The 12,253-nt window shown below is 43.8% G+C and overlaps 3 protein-coding genes across 3 annotated transcripts; 1 reads left to right on the top strand and 2 right to left on the bottom strand.

The window, feature by feature from the left end:
• Positions 1-855: 855 nt before the first annotated feature.
• Positions 856-1,242, bottom strand: VE01_06684 (uncharacterized protein; the record flags this gene model as incomplete). The annotated part of the gene is made up of 3 exons (XM_018276124.1): positions 856-917; positions 987-1,121; positions 1,191-1,242. The coding sequence occupies 3 exons, from the start codon at positions 1,240-1,242 to the stop codon at positions 856-858; spliced, it is 249 nt and encodes an 82-aa protein (XP_018129702.1).
• A 4,246-nt stretch (positions 1,243-5,488) lies between these two features.
• On the bottom strand, positions 5,489-8,273 carry VE01_06683 (uncharacterized protein; the record flags this gene model as incomplete). The annotated part of the gene is made up of 2 exons (XM_018276123.1): positions 5,489-7,735; positions 8,199-8,273. The coding sequence occupies 2 exons, from the start codon at positions 8,271-8,273 to the stop codon at positions 5,489-5,491; spliced, it is 2,322 nt and encodes a 773-aa protein (XP_018129704.1).
• Positions 8,274-11,310: 3,037 nt separating this feature from the next.
• Positions 11,311-12,234, top strand: VE01_06682 (uncharacterized protein; the record flags this gene model as incomplete). The annotated part of the gene is made up of 4 exons (XM_018276122.1): positions 11,311-11,401; positions 11,471-11,526; positions 11,799-11,900; positions 11,964-12,234. Coding segments are annotated over 4 exons (520 nt in total), but the record flags the coding sequence as incomplete, so codon positions are not given.
• Positions 12,235-12,253: the final 19 nt, after the last annotated feature.

The following is a 12,253-nucleotide window of genomic DNA, read 5'->3' as shown; positions in this document are numbered from 1 at the left end:
TATATCGAGCAGCAGCTTAACGACGGCCTTATGCCCGTCCCGTGCAGCCTAGAATAGTGGCGTTCGGCCATCTTCATCCTTAGAGTCGGCATTGACCTTACCTGTATTAAGCAGTAGGTTGATGACAGCCTCGTGCCCGTCCCGTGCAGCCCAAAATAGTAGCGTCTAACCAACTCTGTCCTTGGAATCAGCATCGACTTTGCCTGTACTAAGCAGCAGCTTGACAACGATCTCGTGCTTAGTCCGTGCAGCCTAGAACAGCGGCGTCTAGCCATATCTGTCCTTAGAATCGGCATCGACTTTGCCTATATCGAGCAGCAGCTTAACAACGATCTCGTGCCTATTCCGTGCAGCCCAGTATAGTGGCGTCCAGCTAAATCTATCCTTAGAGTCGGCATCGACCTTGCCTATATCAAGCAGCAGCTTAAATACAGCCTCGTGCCTGTTCCGTGCAGCCTAGTATAGTGGCGTCCGGCCATATCTGTCCTTAGGGTCGGCGTCAACCTTGCCTGTATCGAGCAGCAGCATGACGATGGCCTTATGCCCGTTCCGTGCAGCCTAGAATAGCGGCGTCTCACCATCTGTATCCTTAGAGTCGGTATTAACCTTGCCTATATCAAGCAGTTGCTTGAAGACAGCCTCGTGCCCGTTCCGTGCAGCCTAGAATAGCGGCGTCTTACCATGTCTATCCTTAGAGTCGGCGTCGACCTTGCCTATATCAAGAAGCAGCATGACGACGGCCCTATGCCCGTTCTATGCAGCCTAGAATAGTGGCGTTCGGCCATCTTCATCCTTAGAGTCAGCATTAACCTTGCCTATATCAAGCAGTAGCTTAACAATGACCTTGTGCCCATTCTATGCAGCCGATAATAACGGCGTCTTACGATCTCCGTCCTTAGAATCAGCGTCAACTTTGCCTGTATTAAGCAGTAGCTTGACGACAGCCTCGTGCCCGTTCCGTGCAGCTAAGAATAGTGGCGTCTAACCATCTCCGTCCTTAGAGTCGGCATCGACCTTGCCTATATTAAGTAGTAGCTTGACGACGGCCTCATGCCCATTCCGTGCAGCTAAGTATAGTGGCGTCTGACCATATCTGTCCTTAGAGTCGGCATCGACTTTGCCTATATCGAGCAGCAGCTTAACAACGATCTCGTGCCTGTTCCGTGCAGCCTAGAATAGCGGCGTCTCACCATGTCTATCCTTAGAATCGGCGTCGACCTTGCCTGTATCAAGCAGCAGCATGACGACGGCCTTATGCCCGTTCTATGCAGCCCAGAATAGTGGCGTTCAGCCATCTTCATCCTTAGAGTCGGCATTGACCTTACCTGTATTAAGCAGTAGGTTGATGACTGTCATAACCCCAAAGTATGCTACTAAATGCAGTCTAGTCATTTTCTTCCGGAATTTCTAGCTGTAATTCCAGTCTAATGAATAGCTTTTGGTAGCAAATAACCCTTGGCTCAATGCATCAACCTTAGCTTTGCTTGTAAGAATATTAACAACCGTCTAGCTCAATGCTTAGCTAAAACTCGAAGCCATGCGAGCATGGTGGCCCTAGTTTCGTGCGGCGTACTCAAAAAAATGATTTGACTGCAACTGCTCCTTAAATTCGTCGTCCGTTTGACAAAACCCACGCTCAAAAACATCAAATGAGAGGTAGCTGATACAGATAGTCGTGATATCAGTCTTCGCATTCGGGAACCAATGGCTTTGCGTTCGCTCGAAGTATTCCTGTGTTGTATAATGAACTAAGCGGATGGTGTTACTCTCCCCATCAATGGTAACTAATCCCGCGCACACAGAAACCATATCTTCAATTTCTAGGAGATTGTCTTCGTCTAATTCAGACTCGCCTACTTCCATAGCAAGTGCCTACTGAAGTTCTATTGTAGTTAATGGTCTTTCTACACAGGTTATCCATGATAGGACCTGCTTAGCAAGGTCCTCCTAGTCGGTTACTTGTCCTTTAATTCGAATCATTGCATCCTTATACGCATGGTCATACGCATTGGAACCAGAAGGCAAATTTTTAAGAGCAGCTTAGACAGCCTTTAGTGATCTCTTCCTGATCAAGGAATCTAGGTGAAGCTGAGCAAGTAAGAACCTAGGCAAAGTAAGTCCTTGTGTAGATAATTACAATAAGAACCACATACATGCCGTCAACAGCCTTTATGATACCAGTCTTGACATCCTCTCGCAAATCTAGACTACGTCCGACAAAGGATGGTAGATATGCCATATGGCCCTCTACATACCTCTGCACATCATGTTCACTAGCTCGTATTTCTAATAATATGCTTCCCTGAAAATATTCGGTGATTTCTAGAATAAATCTCGAAGTTGCAAGGAGATTCGCTCCGCATTTAGCCTAGAGGCTAAACAACTCTAACAGGAATCTTTTCTAGCAGTTATAAGATACTTAGCACTCATCAAGAGCATCGATGACAATAAAGACTCTCGAGTACATGGTAGCTACTAACTGAAGAGCTCTTGAGATTTCCTCAAATGATAGCTGCGTCCGCTTGACTTAATGGCTATCATAGAGAGATTTAATAGTGTCTAGCAGAGACGACCGACCTTGATTTAACTGCTTCAGCAGACTTGCGAGTAGATCCTCAGCCTTCTGCTCGTGCTGTCGCTAGAAGTTGCAATAGAGGTACGCAATACCTATGCTCTTATTATTTTGAAAGCGAGTAGTAAGTTCTTCTACCACAATTGAGGTGAGAATTGTCTTCCCCGCCCTAGGAATTCCTAGACAAAATAACCTCTGCTTCTTTGTCTCTACCCATGTTTAGTACTCTGTTGAGTCTAGAAGCCACTGCCCGGTTCCCTCCTGTCGCCGAGTAAGAAAGTCGTTTAGCTAGGGAGCATAATCGACTAGGGTGATCTAGTCAAGGACAGTTTGGCGGTCTTGATCTTCTTGGTGCCGTACTAACTTAACCACGTTATCTCGAGTAAGTAGCCCGTTGAACGCGTTGAGGAAACCAATATTTGTACTAATACGACTCTAAAGTTTGTTAATGTCTTCTAGATCCCACTTAAGCCTCTTCCACACTCTTTTAATTCTCTTGCCGACACTCCCACTTTTAGAATTAAATTCAGTATGTTTGTCTAGTATTCGTTGTAAGTCGTTAAGGACATTTTAGCATCCTTTGTCGATGTCTTCTAAGTCTCTCTTCTAGTCATCATTAAGGTCTTGTTTTAAGAAGGCAACGTCAGCATCTTAAAGGACGATAGAGAGCGTTTAGAGCCTATTTTAAACGTAATTGTAGGCGAAGATCGAACTCCTCTATATACAACGTACTCGTCTAAGACAGCCTTGAATTGACTCGGCGCGTTAACGAATTCTTTCTGTATTTTATTCGCGAGCTAGATTACTAAAATAAAATCGCCGACACTAAATCTAAAGCTCATGATGAAGTTAGCTTGCCCATTATCCTACATGAAGGGAAGAAAGGATGACAGAATGTGGGAGTTAGAGAATTTGTCGGACTAGGCGACGAAGCATGTTGTCTGCGCTCAGCCTTAAAAGGCTGACTTTAGCGCCTAAAGGGCAGACTTCTAGCATGGTTGCATAACCCATGCTGCTTCTAGTGTGGCCGCTCGAATGTATGAATGATCGGGGCACGGAACCCCATAGCAAGGCTTCGGAGGCCGCCACACACAGCTACAGCTCAGCAGCCACAAGCTCCTTGATCGCTTAATCTAGAGGTACCAACCCATGTGGAGACGTCGCATGACATAGCACTCCCTAGTCACTACAAGGCTAAAAATGATTTTTTAGCATCGTGGTAAGACTTAGGAACTTAAATCAAAGTGTTATATAAGTTTGAAAGGTGCAAAAAGCTCGTGGTGGTAGTGTAGATCGAGGGGTTCTATTATACTTCAAATTGACGCCCTCCGCAATCAGGCGCGACGGCGACGACGTGATCGTAAATTTTAGAGTAGCTAGGGTTTAGGCTGTTTAGGAGTAGTCACACAACATGACTAACACAAAAATACTAGAATTTTCAATGGATTCACTAATTTAGAATCAATTGAATTTAAAGTACTAATATTTGTCCCGTTACGAGGTGCGTCCCTTGATGTAGGGATGCACGTTATCTCCTATTACGCTACACGAGAGCTGACTCTAGCAGGTTTTAGAAGAAGGTTAGGAGGGGGAGGTAGAGGGAAAGCTAGTCTTAGGGTGAGCTGTAATTCTACCTCTCTTAGTTCTTACCTCTCTCTGTACCTCCCTCGGTATGTAGGGTCCATTACTAGACACTTGTGCAAATTAGCATTGTAGATCTAGCCGATTATTGTCAATTCTAAGTTACATCTTTAAGCTTAAGTTTTGCAAGCAAACAGTCTAGTGACTTCGATATGACGCTAGGTCACCTCATTTTCTACACTACTCATGATAAAGCTCTCTAACTTACAGTCTCTCGATAGCGTTTCAGCCTGCTTTATAAATCGCTTTGTCCCTACCGTCATTAAAGTGCTATTAAATACATATAATGAGATGATACCCTCTCAATTCTTGTTATTCCTATAGTTGCCAGCTAAGTTGCAGTTCTACATATGGGATTTTGCTTATTTCGAACCTCGATTTATACCATGCTGCTACTTAGAGGCCGAATACTTCATCCCTCCTCTTCTTTAGGTATCTCGCAACTCACGACAAGCAGCCCTTAGGCATTATCGACTAATCATCATACTCATAAAAAACTAGGCGGAAGTTTCTCTTAAAGATGTTTAGAAGTTGCACGACACCCGGCTTTCTAAGTTCCTAGAATCTTTAGATTGGTTTCCCAACCACGTGGAAACCGTCTTTGCTTTCTATCATAGTATTCACGACAGCTTTCTTAGTAGCAAAAAGTGGGATGAAGCTAAAGACTTCGCTAGATGGATTAGCATCATATACGAGAGTTCTAAGCGAGTCGACGAGGCAATAGCAGTGTGGACACGCCTAACGTGCATCCCTGCATTGAGGGACGCACTCCGTGACGGGATAAATATTAGTACTTTAAATACAATTGATTATAAATTTCTAAATCCATTGAAAATTCTAGTGTTTTTGTGTTAGCCATGTTGTATGACTACTCCCAAACAGTCTAAACCGCAGCTACTATGAAATTTACGATTACGTCGTCGCCGTTGCGCCTAATTGCAGAGGGCGTCAATTCGAAGCATAATAGAGCCCTTCGACCTACAGCACCACCACGAGCTCTTTGCACCTTTCAAAATCATATAACTTTTTGATCTGGGCTCCCGTCTCACCATGATGCTGAAAAATCATTTTCAGCCATGTGGTGACTAGGGAGTGCTGTGTCATGCGACGTCGTCGTATGGGTTGGCTCTAAATTAAGCGAAGATTCCTGGTCACGTGGCAATAAAGGTGTGGCTGTGTGTGGTGGCCTGCTTTATCTTCACTCACTGACAGGGTGAACATGCTATCAGCCCTCATTGTAGCCATAACCAACAATAAGTACCCCTGATTTTTGGATCATCGTGCCATCCACTCGGAGTATAGTGCAGCTATAAATAAGGTCCAACATCCTACAAGAAGAGCACCAATTGCAAACCCACTGGACACATCTTTCATACCAGCCGAATAGGCCACCGAGATGACCATGCTCAACGCCACAATAGCGATAGTCAATCGTAATATTCTCCGTCTATGCAGACCCTCAATCACAAGTACTCCCCACCCAAGAATCAGCTCGCCATCTGGTCGTGTCCCCAGACACACCTTGTCAAGCTTCTCATCTAGCTTTTTTGGCAGACGATTAAGCCACAAATTCTGCACTGTAGGAGTTATGTGTTCCGGACACTCCCACAAGTGAAAGAATAGATCTGGGGGAATAGGTGGATGGGTTAGAGCTACAGCATTGAGATGAGGCTCGTATTTGCGTGCGGCGACAAGTCTATCCTTCTTCTCTGCGTGAGCACAGATCGTACAATCAGGTGACCCAGGGATGGGGTAGACACGCCTGAGGCCTTCCACTGCGAATTGAATGAATTCGATGTCTATAGGCTTCGTGAGCCATCTTCTTAGTAGGTTCCTCCGGGAGCCGACGCATGCTTCGTACGTCTTTTTGAAGTCCTGAAACATTTGGGTGTTTTTGGGAGTGGAAGATATATCAATCTCATCGTATGTCTTTTGGAATGGACCTGTGTTCACGCATAGCGCTACGAATTTTGACCTATTATCCGTAACTGGTGTCAGAGATGTTGTGGCGACTGTACTACCAACCGTTGGATTTCGTGTCTCTCCAAGTGCTCTAGACGAAGTGCCAGTGGAATTAAGACAGGAGTTCTGTGTTGTTTGAGATGTGTTTAATCCTAGGGGTACAGATACAGCCGAGTTTGAGGCAGTGGTCCATCCCGAATCCGCTGGCATTTGTTTTGTTCCGTGACAAGTCTGTGTAACGGCATATCCGTGAGCTTGAATCTCTCTAACGAGCTTGCTAATTTCTTCAGGGTCACCTCTGAAGTCACCATAGAGTGGCATACCACAATCACATTGCCATTCCAGTCGCCGATATCCAATTTCCAGCTTGGGACGGGAGAGGCGAAGCAAAGTCCGAGAACATCGCAGTAGCGTGGCGAAAACATTTATTCTTCCAGCTTGGAGAATTGTTCGCGACTCTGGTATCACCGTTCTGCTCAATGGGCTTTGATTAACCCCTATATCTGACAGCTTTTCGTCCTTCCCAATCTTGCTCTCCAACTCGATCACGTTGTGGCGAGACCGCATCTCTGTATTTGACTCTTCCCCTTGCGCTTCTAACTTACTGATGCTGACTCGCAACTTTTCAAAGGCTTTGCTGTTGATGAGAAACTTCTTCACAAGTTCAAAATTAGAAAAAGGTTCCAATTCGTATTCATCGTCAGAGCTATCGTTATCTGACGTATGCTCATGCTGTAATGACAATTCATCACCGCTGCCCTTTGACTGGATTAGATCCTTCAAGAATTTCTCAATCCTCTCTCTTGCGTCTAGCTGTTGCTGTTGACTGATTGACTGGAGCAAGGACTGATCTTTCAAGCCGAAGACTTCTTGCCCAATAGTATGCGTCACCCGTCGCCTTAGTTGGCTGACAAAGCGAACACTTTCTTTTTCAATTGGAATCAATGCTTCTTTTGAGAGGTCCTTTGAGAATACTTTAAGTAACTGATGCAGCTCGGATTTGAAAGCGGTAATTTCGAAGTTCTGGCGTAGGGGTGGATGGAAATTGCGCAGTTCCGTATTCTCCATCAAAAGTATGACAAGTTCACAAGTTGCTCCCTCTGCACCGTGTGCAGAGCTCTTCGAAGAGATGCTTTGAGACAGCGAAAAAACGCTGCCGTCTTCCATAGAAGCCTCAGAAGGCTCATACTCGGAAGAGCCTTCGAGAGTTTGCAATCTGGGTTGAGTTTCCAAGTCAGATATGCTCTCATCATGCTCATCAAGGTCTTTGAGCGCCGCTGTATTTTGGGATTGAATCCCGACTTTGCTTCCGAGGTTGTCTAAGTGACTCTGCAATTTCGGAGAAGCGTTATCGGAGAGCCGCCGACTAATGAAGTTGCTCTGTTGAGTAGCGAAGTCGAAGTCAATTGGGGTGAGCCAGTCGACTGCTGTTTGATGTTCTTCATCTTCTTGGTGCCGTACTAACTTAACCACGTTGTCTCGAGTAAGTCGTCCGTTGAACGCGTTCAATAAATTAATGTTTGTACTGATACGACTCCGAAGCTCGTCGATGTCTTCCGGCTTCTAGTTAAGCCTCTTCCACCCTCTTTTGATTCTCTTGCCGACACTCCCACTTTTAGAACTGAGTTCGCTATTTTTGTCTAGTATTCGTTGTAGCTCGTAGAGAACATTTCGGCAACCTTTGTCGATGTCTTCTAAGTGTCTTTTCTAGTCGGTGTTAAGCTCTTGTTCTAGAAAGGCAACGTCGGCATCTTATAGGACGATCGAGAGACTTCTAATCCTATTTGGATATAATAGTCAGCAGAGATCGAATTCTTATTAAATAACGCACTCATCTGAGATATCCTTGAATTGACTTAGCGCATCTACGAATTCCTTCTAGATCTTGTTCGCAAGCTCGATTGCAGTTATGAAGTCGCCCACGCTAAATCCAAAGCTCATGATGAAGTTGGCTTGCCTATTATCCTACATGAAGTGAAGAAAGAATGCTAGAGAGTGGGAGTGAAAGACAGGTTTGTCGTACTAGACGATAAAGCATGTTGTCTGCACTTAGCCTCAAAAGGCTGACTTTAGCGCCTAAAGGGCAGACTTTAGGCATGGTTGCATAACCCATGTTGCTTCTAGTGTGGCCGCTTAAATGCATAAATGATCGGGGCACGGAATTTTATAGTAAGGCTTCATAGGCCGCCATATACAGCCACAGCTTAGCAGCTACAAGCTCCTTAATCGCTTAATCTAGAGGTACCAACCTATGTGGAGACGTCGCATAACACAGCATTCCCTAGTCACTACAAGGCTAAGATGATTTTATAGCATTGTAGTAAGACTCAGGAACCTAAATTAAAGTGTTATGTTAGTTTGAAAGGTTTAAAGAGCTCGTGGTAGTGCTGTAGGTTAAGGGGTTCTATTATACTTTAAATTGACACTATCCGCAATTAGGCGCGATGGCGACGACGCGATCGTAAATTTTAGAGTAGCTAGGGTTTAGGCTGTTTAAGAGTAGTTACATAACATAACTAACACAAAAATACTAGAATTTTCAATGGATTCAACAAATTTAGAATCAACTAAATTCAAAGTACTAATATTTGTCCCGTCACGGGGTGCGTCCCTTAATGTAGGGATGCACGTTAATTAACTTTAAAATAAGTTACTAATGGTTTGTCTACTTAGTTGCTTCTCCTGCCACCTTGCCTTGTTGCTTTGCCCTTAGCCACCCGTGACAAAGCTACCTATTTTATCTAAGATAGATTGAAACTTAGCGTGATTTTTATAGGCCTTTTTCTTAATATTTTCCTTAACAAGATCCATATAGATCTTAATGTTTTTAATATATTTTTTTTCAGTCTCAAGATCCTTAGTTATCCTAAAATTCTTTAAGTTTTAACGCTAATTAGCAATAATTTGCTCTATCTTCATAAGGCTAGCTACTATTGCTTTAGACTCTTCTATTTCTATAATATAATGTTTTTGTTTAGAAACTAAGTGGGTAGAAGTTGGCTAGGAAAAGCTATTAAACCCCTCTAGACGATTCGAGCCGAAGCTAATAGGCTGCTTAGGTTGCCTAAAACCTATGGACATTTTAATGAATAGGAGGTTATCTTAGAACTAGCCTTATAACACTAGTTAAGAAGGTGTACCGATTCTTTATATCTCTTTTTAGGAGCTAGACGTGAATCTTATAGGCCACCTACTTCTTATAGGCCACCTACATCTTATAGGCAACCTACATCTTACAGGCCACCTTCTTGCTAAGGGTCACCCACTTTTAGGTAGCTATTATGAATTAAATACTTCACTATTAAATATAAAGTTGTTACTTAATGTTGCATAATATATATTAGGAAGTGAGAGCTAATAAGGGAAGTTGCCTAATCTAGCTAGTAAAGCATTATAAGCTCCCTATAGCAAATGTAAGGACAGCCTAAGAACATAATTTGCTTAACTACTACGATGCTCATTTAACTGTTGCCTTTCATTGTTTCTCTTATGATAACGCTCGTACATAGGAAGCGTAATAGAATCTAGTCTCTAGTAGGTAGGCGCATTCTTCTAGTAGACCTTAACTATGTCAAGTTTAATAGGTCCATGCTTCTTAGCTAATGGACTGTCGTATTTTATCCGATTTAACTTATTTTAGTATTTATTAAATGTCTCCCTCGAAAACCAAAATTTAAGGGACATATTCCTACGTTTATGACAGTGAACATCACAGCCTAGGAATTAGGCATATGTTTACAACTAGCGTTATGGAATCTTCAAGGTATACAGTAAATAGCAAGTTAGTTAGAAATACAACTAATTGCCTACATAGGCCTAGTTAGCATTAGGATTGTAATGCACTAACAAATTACCTACCATTAGGATTACGAGGGCCATATACATGCTACTGCCATTAAGTTACCCCTATAGGGTTCACTAAGAGAGGATAACTTATTGTCCATTAGCTTAGGATAGCAAGTTAAGAGTAAAAATTTCTCACATTTACTTTAGCTACAAGTTGATCTTAGCTATGGAGACAATCACGACTATGGTAAAAGCTTTTACTTTCTTTACTTCTTACTATCTAGCTTACTAACTATGCTGTAGCCAGATCTAATGGACTTTAAACAGCCGAAAACTCCTGTTATGACTAACGAAAACGTTGCCGTTACTACAGATCTGCAACACATAGCTAACGCCCTCATTGTTAAGAAAACTAAGCATTAGCAAACCGCCTAACAGCTTTGATCTTAGTTAGATGGGTTTGTAGCGCGTGATCTTCAATTAAGGTCAAATGTTTAGGCTCTTTAGCACACAAATACGGCATTAGCACAGGAGATTCTAAGACTTAGGTGGACTGTCGATACTCTAAACGGAGCCATGTAGACGGTTTGTAACCATTCACAGTACCATTGCCAGTACTACAGCAGGCTGCTTGCAGACGCAGATGAGCATGTACACTAACGGGAATAAACCCACGCTACTCAATGGCCGTTACATAGGGTGAGGGTTAGGTGGCAGAAGCATGAGTATTGTCGCTTAATTAGGCAGGCGGTGGCGGTAGCAGTGGCGCGTGCACCACTACTAAACCTAATTAGGATTATTTCTACATTTAAGCGAGACGTGATACCTAATTAGGATTGTTTCCTAATGTAGAACTAAGCTATTCCTAATTAGTATTATTTCCTTACTTCTAACCCCTCAATTATTCCAACTATACGTGCTAGTGCTAGTGCTAGCCCTAGCGCCATTACAACTATTACTTATCACCTATTCCTTCCTCTTCCTATTAAAAATGGTTGGCCGACTAAGGAAATACCACAATTCTCAAGATGCAGCAGCAGCTAAATTAGCTAGCAATCGTATAACTTACTAACGGCGCTAACAGCAATCCTCGTCTTAGAACGCCTAGTTCATCCTCTACAATCCAGCACAGTAGGATGCACCTCCTCTAACAAGCCTAGCTACTGGCATACGGAGCAACCTTAACCTACTAACACTAGATGACATACAACCGACAGTTAAGCAAGGCATTGTTATATCACAAGGCTAGCTGCAGCCTTAGCAGCTATAGGTGGTGCCAGCGCTAGCGCGCCTGCCACAAACAGAGGAGAGAGAGGTTGAGGAGGTAGTCTAGAGACTTAATGTACAAGATGAGGTCAATGAAGAGCGCGAGGCAGCAATTATACTACAAGCACTACGACAGGAAGGTGAGGAAACGACAGAGAGGCAGTCGATTAGTAGGTGAGCCAGGATAGAGAGCTACTTACTACTATTGTCTATTATGAGTTCTACTGCTAACCCTTGTGCTAGTGCCACCGCCAAAGCCACTCCTAAAGCTACAACCACTACTAAAGCGACCGTTAAAGGTATAGCCTCAACTACTATAGAGAAGGATACGACTACAAGACAAGCAAGTGTACATGACGAGGACGAGATGTCGTGGAATGTTCAAGGTGATGAGGAGTCTAAGGTCCAAAGTCAGATACTAAGTGAGATGTCCTAACGTCTACAGACAGACGCTAGAAAATCTATCGTCTACGCGCAGTCAATTGCCAGCTCATAAGGGAGTGGTACTAAGAGGAAGCGGCAGTCTCTACCACTTATCCCAAAGCAGGCTGCCATTACTAACTAGCTACAGGAGATGCTAAGCACACCTCCTCAAGCTACTACGCCTGCTAAGCAATCTCCTGTTATTAGCAGTGGCGCTAGCGCTAGCATAAGCGTCAATAGTAGTAGTAGTGTTAGCAGTAGTAATACCTAGAACCATGTTAGTCATACAGAGTCTCTAACGATACTCCACTAGGGCCCACAAGCACAAGATGGCGAGATGCCTCTACCAACTGCAGTGCAGGTGGCGCGGCAGCTATGGCAGTTCCATGGGTGTACAGAAGAGCAGCACCAGGAGCGAGAGGAGGAGCATACACAGGCTCATGAGCAACCTAGCTCCCTACAGCACGCCTGCTGCTCACTACCACAGGTCACCACCCTATTAGCAGGTACTAACATAGACGGGAGCCCCTTGAACGCTGTGCCAGATGTGCTATGCCAACATAGGCTTATAAAGCGTGGAGAGGGTTAGGGTTAGGGTTAGGG

The sequence above is a fragment of the Pseudogymnoascus verrucosus genome (genome assembly GCF_001662655.1).
Source record: "Pseudogymnoascus verrucosus strain UAMH 10579 unplaced genomic scaffold scaffold_26, whole genome shotgun sequence".
Taxonomy (NCBI): Eukaryota; Fungi; Ascomycota; class Leotiomycetes; order Thelebolales; family Thelebolaceae; genus Pseudogymnoascus; species Pseudogymnoascus verrucosus.
Note: the sequence above shows the minus strand (reverse complement) of the source record. Positions and strands in the feature narration are given on the sequence as shown.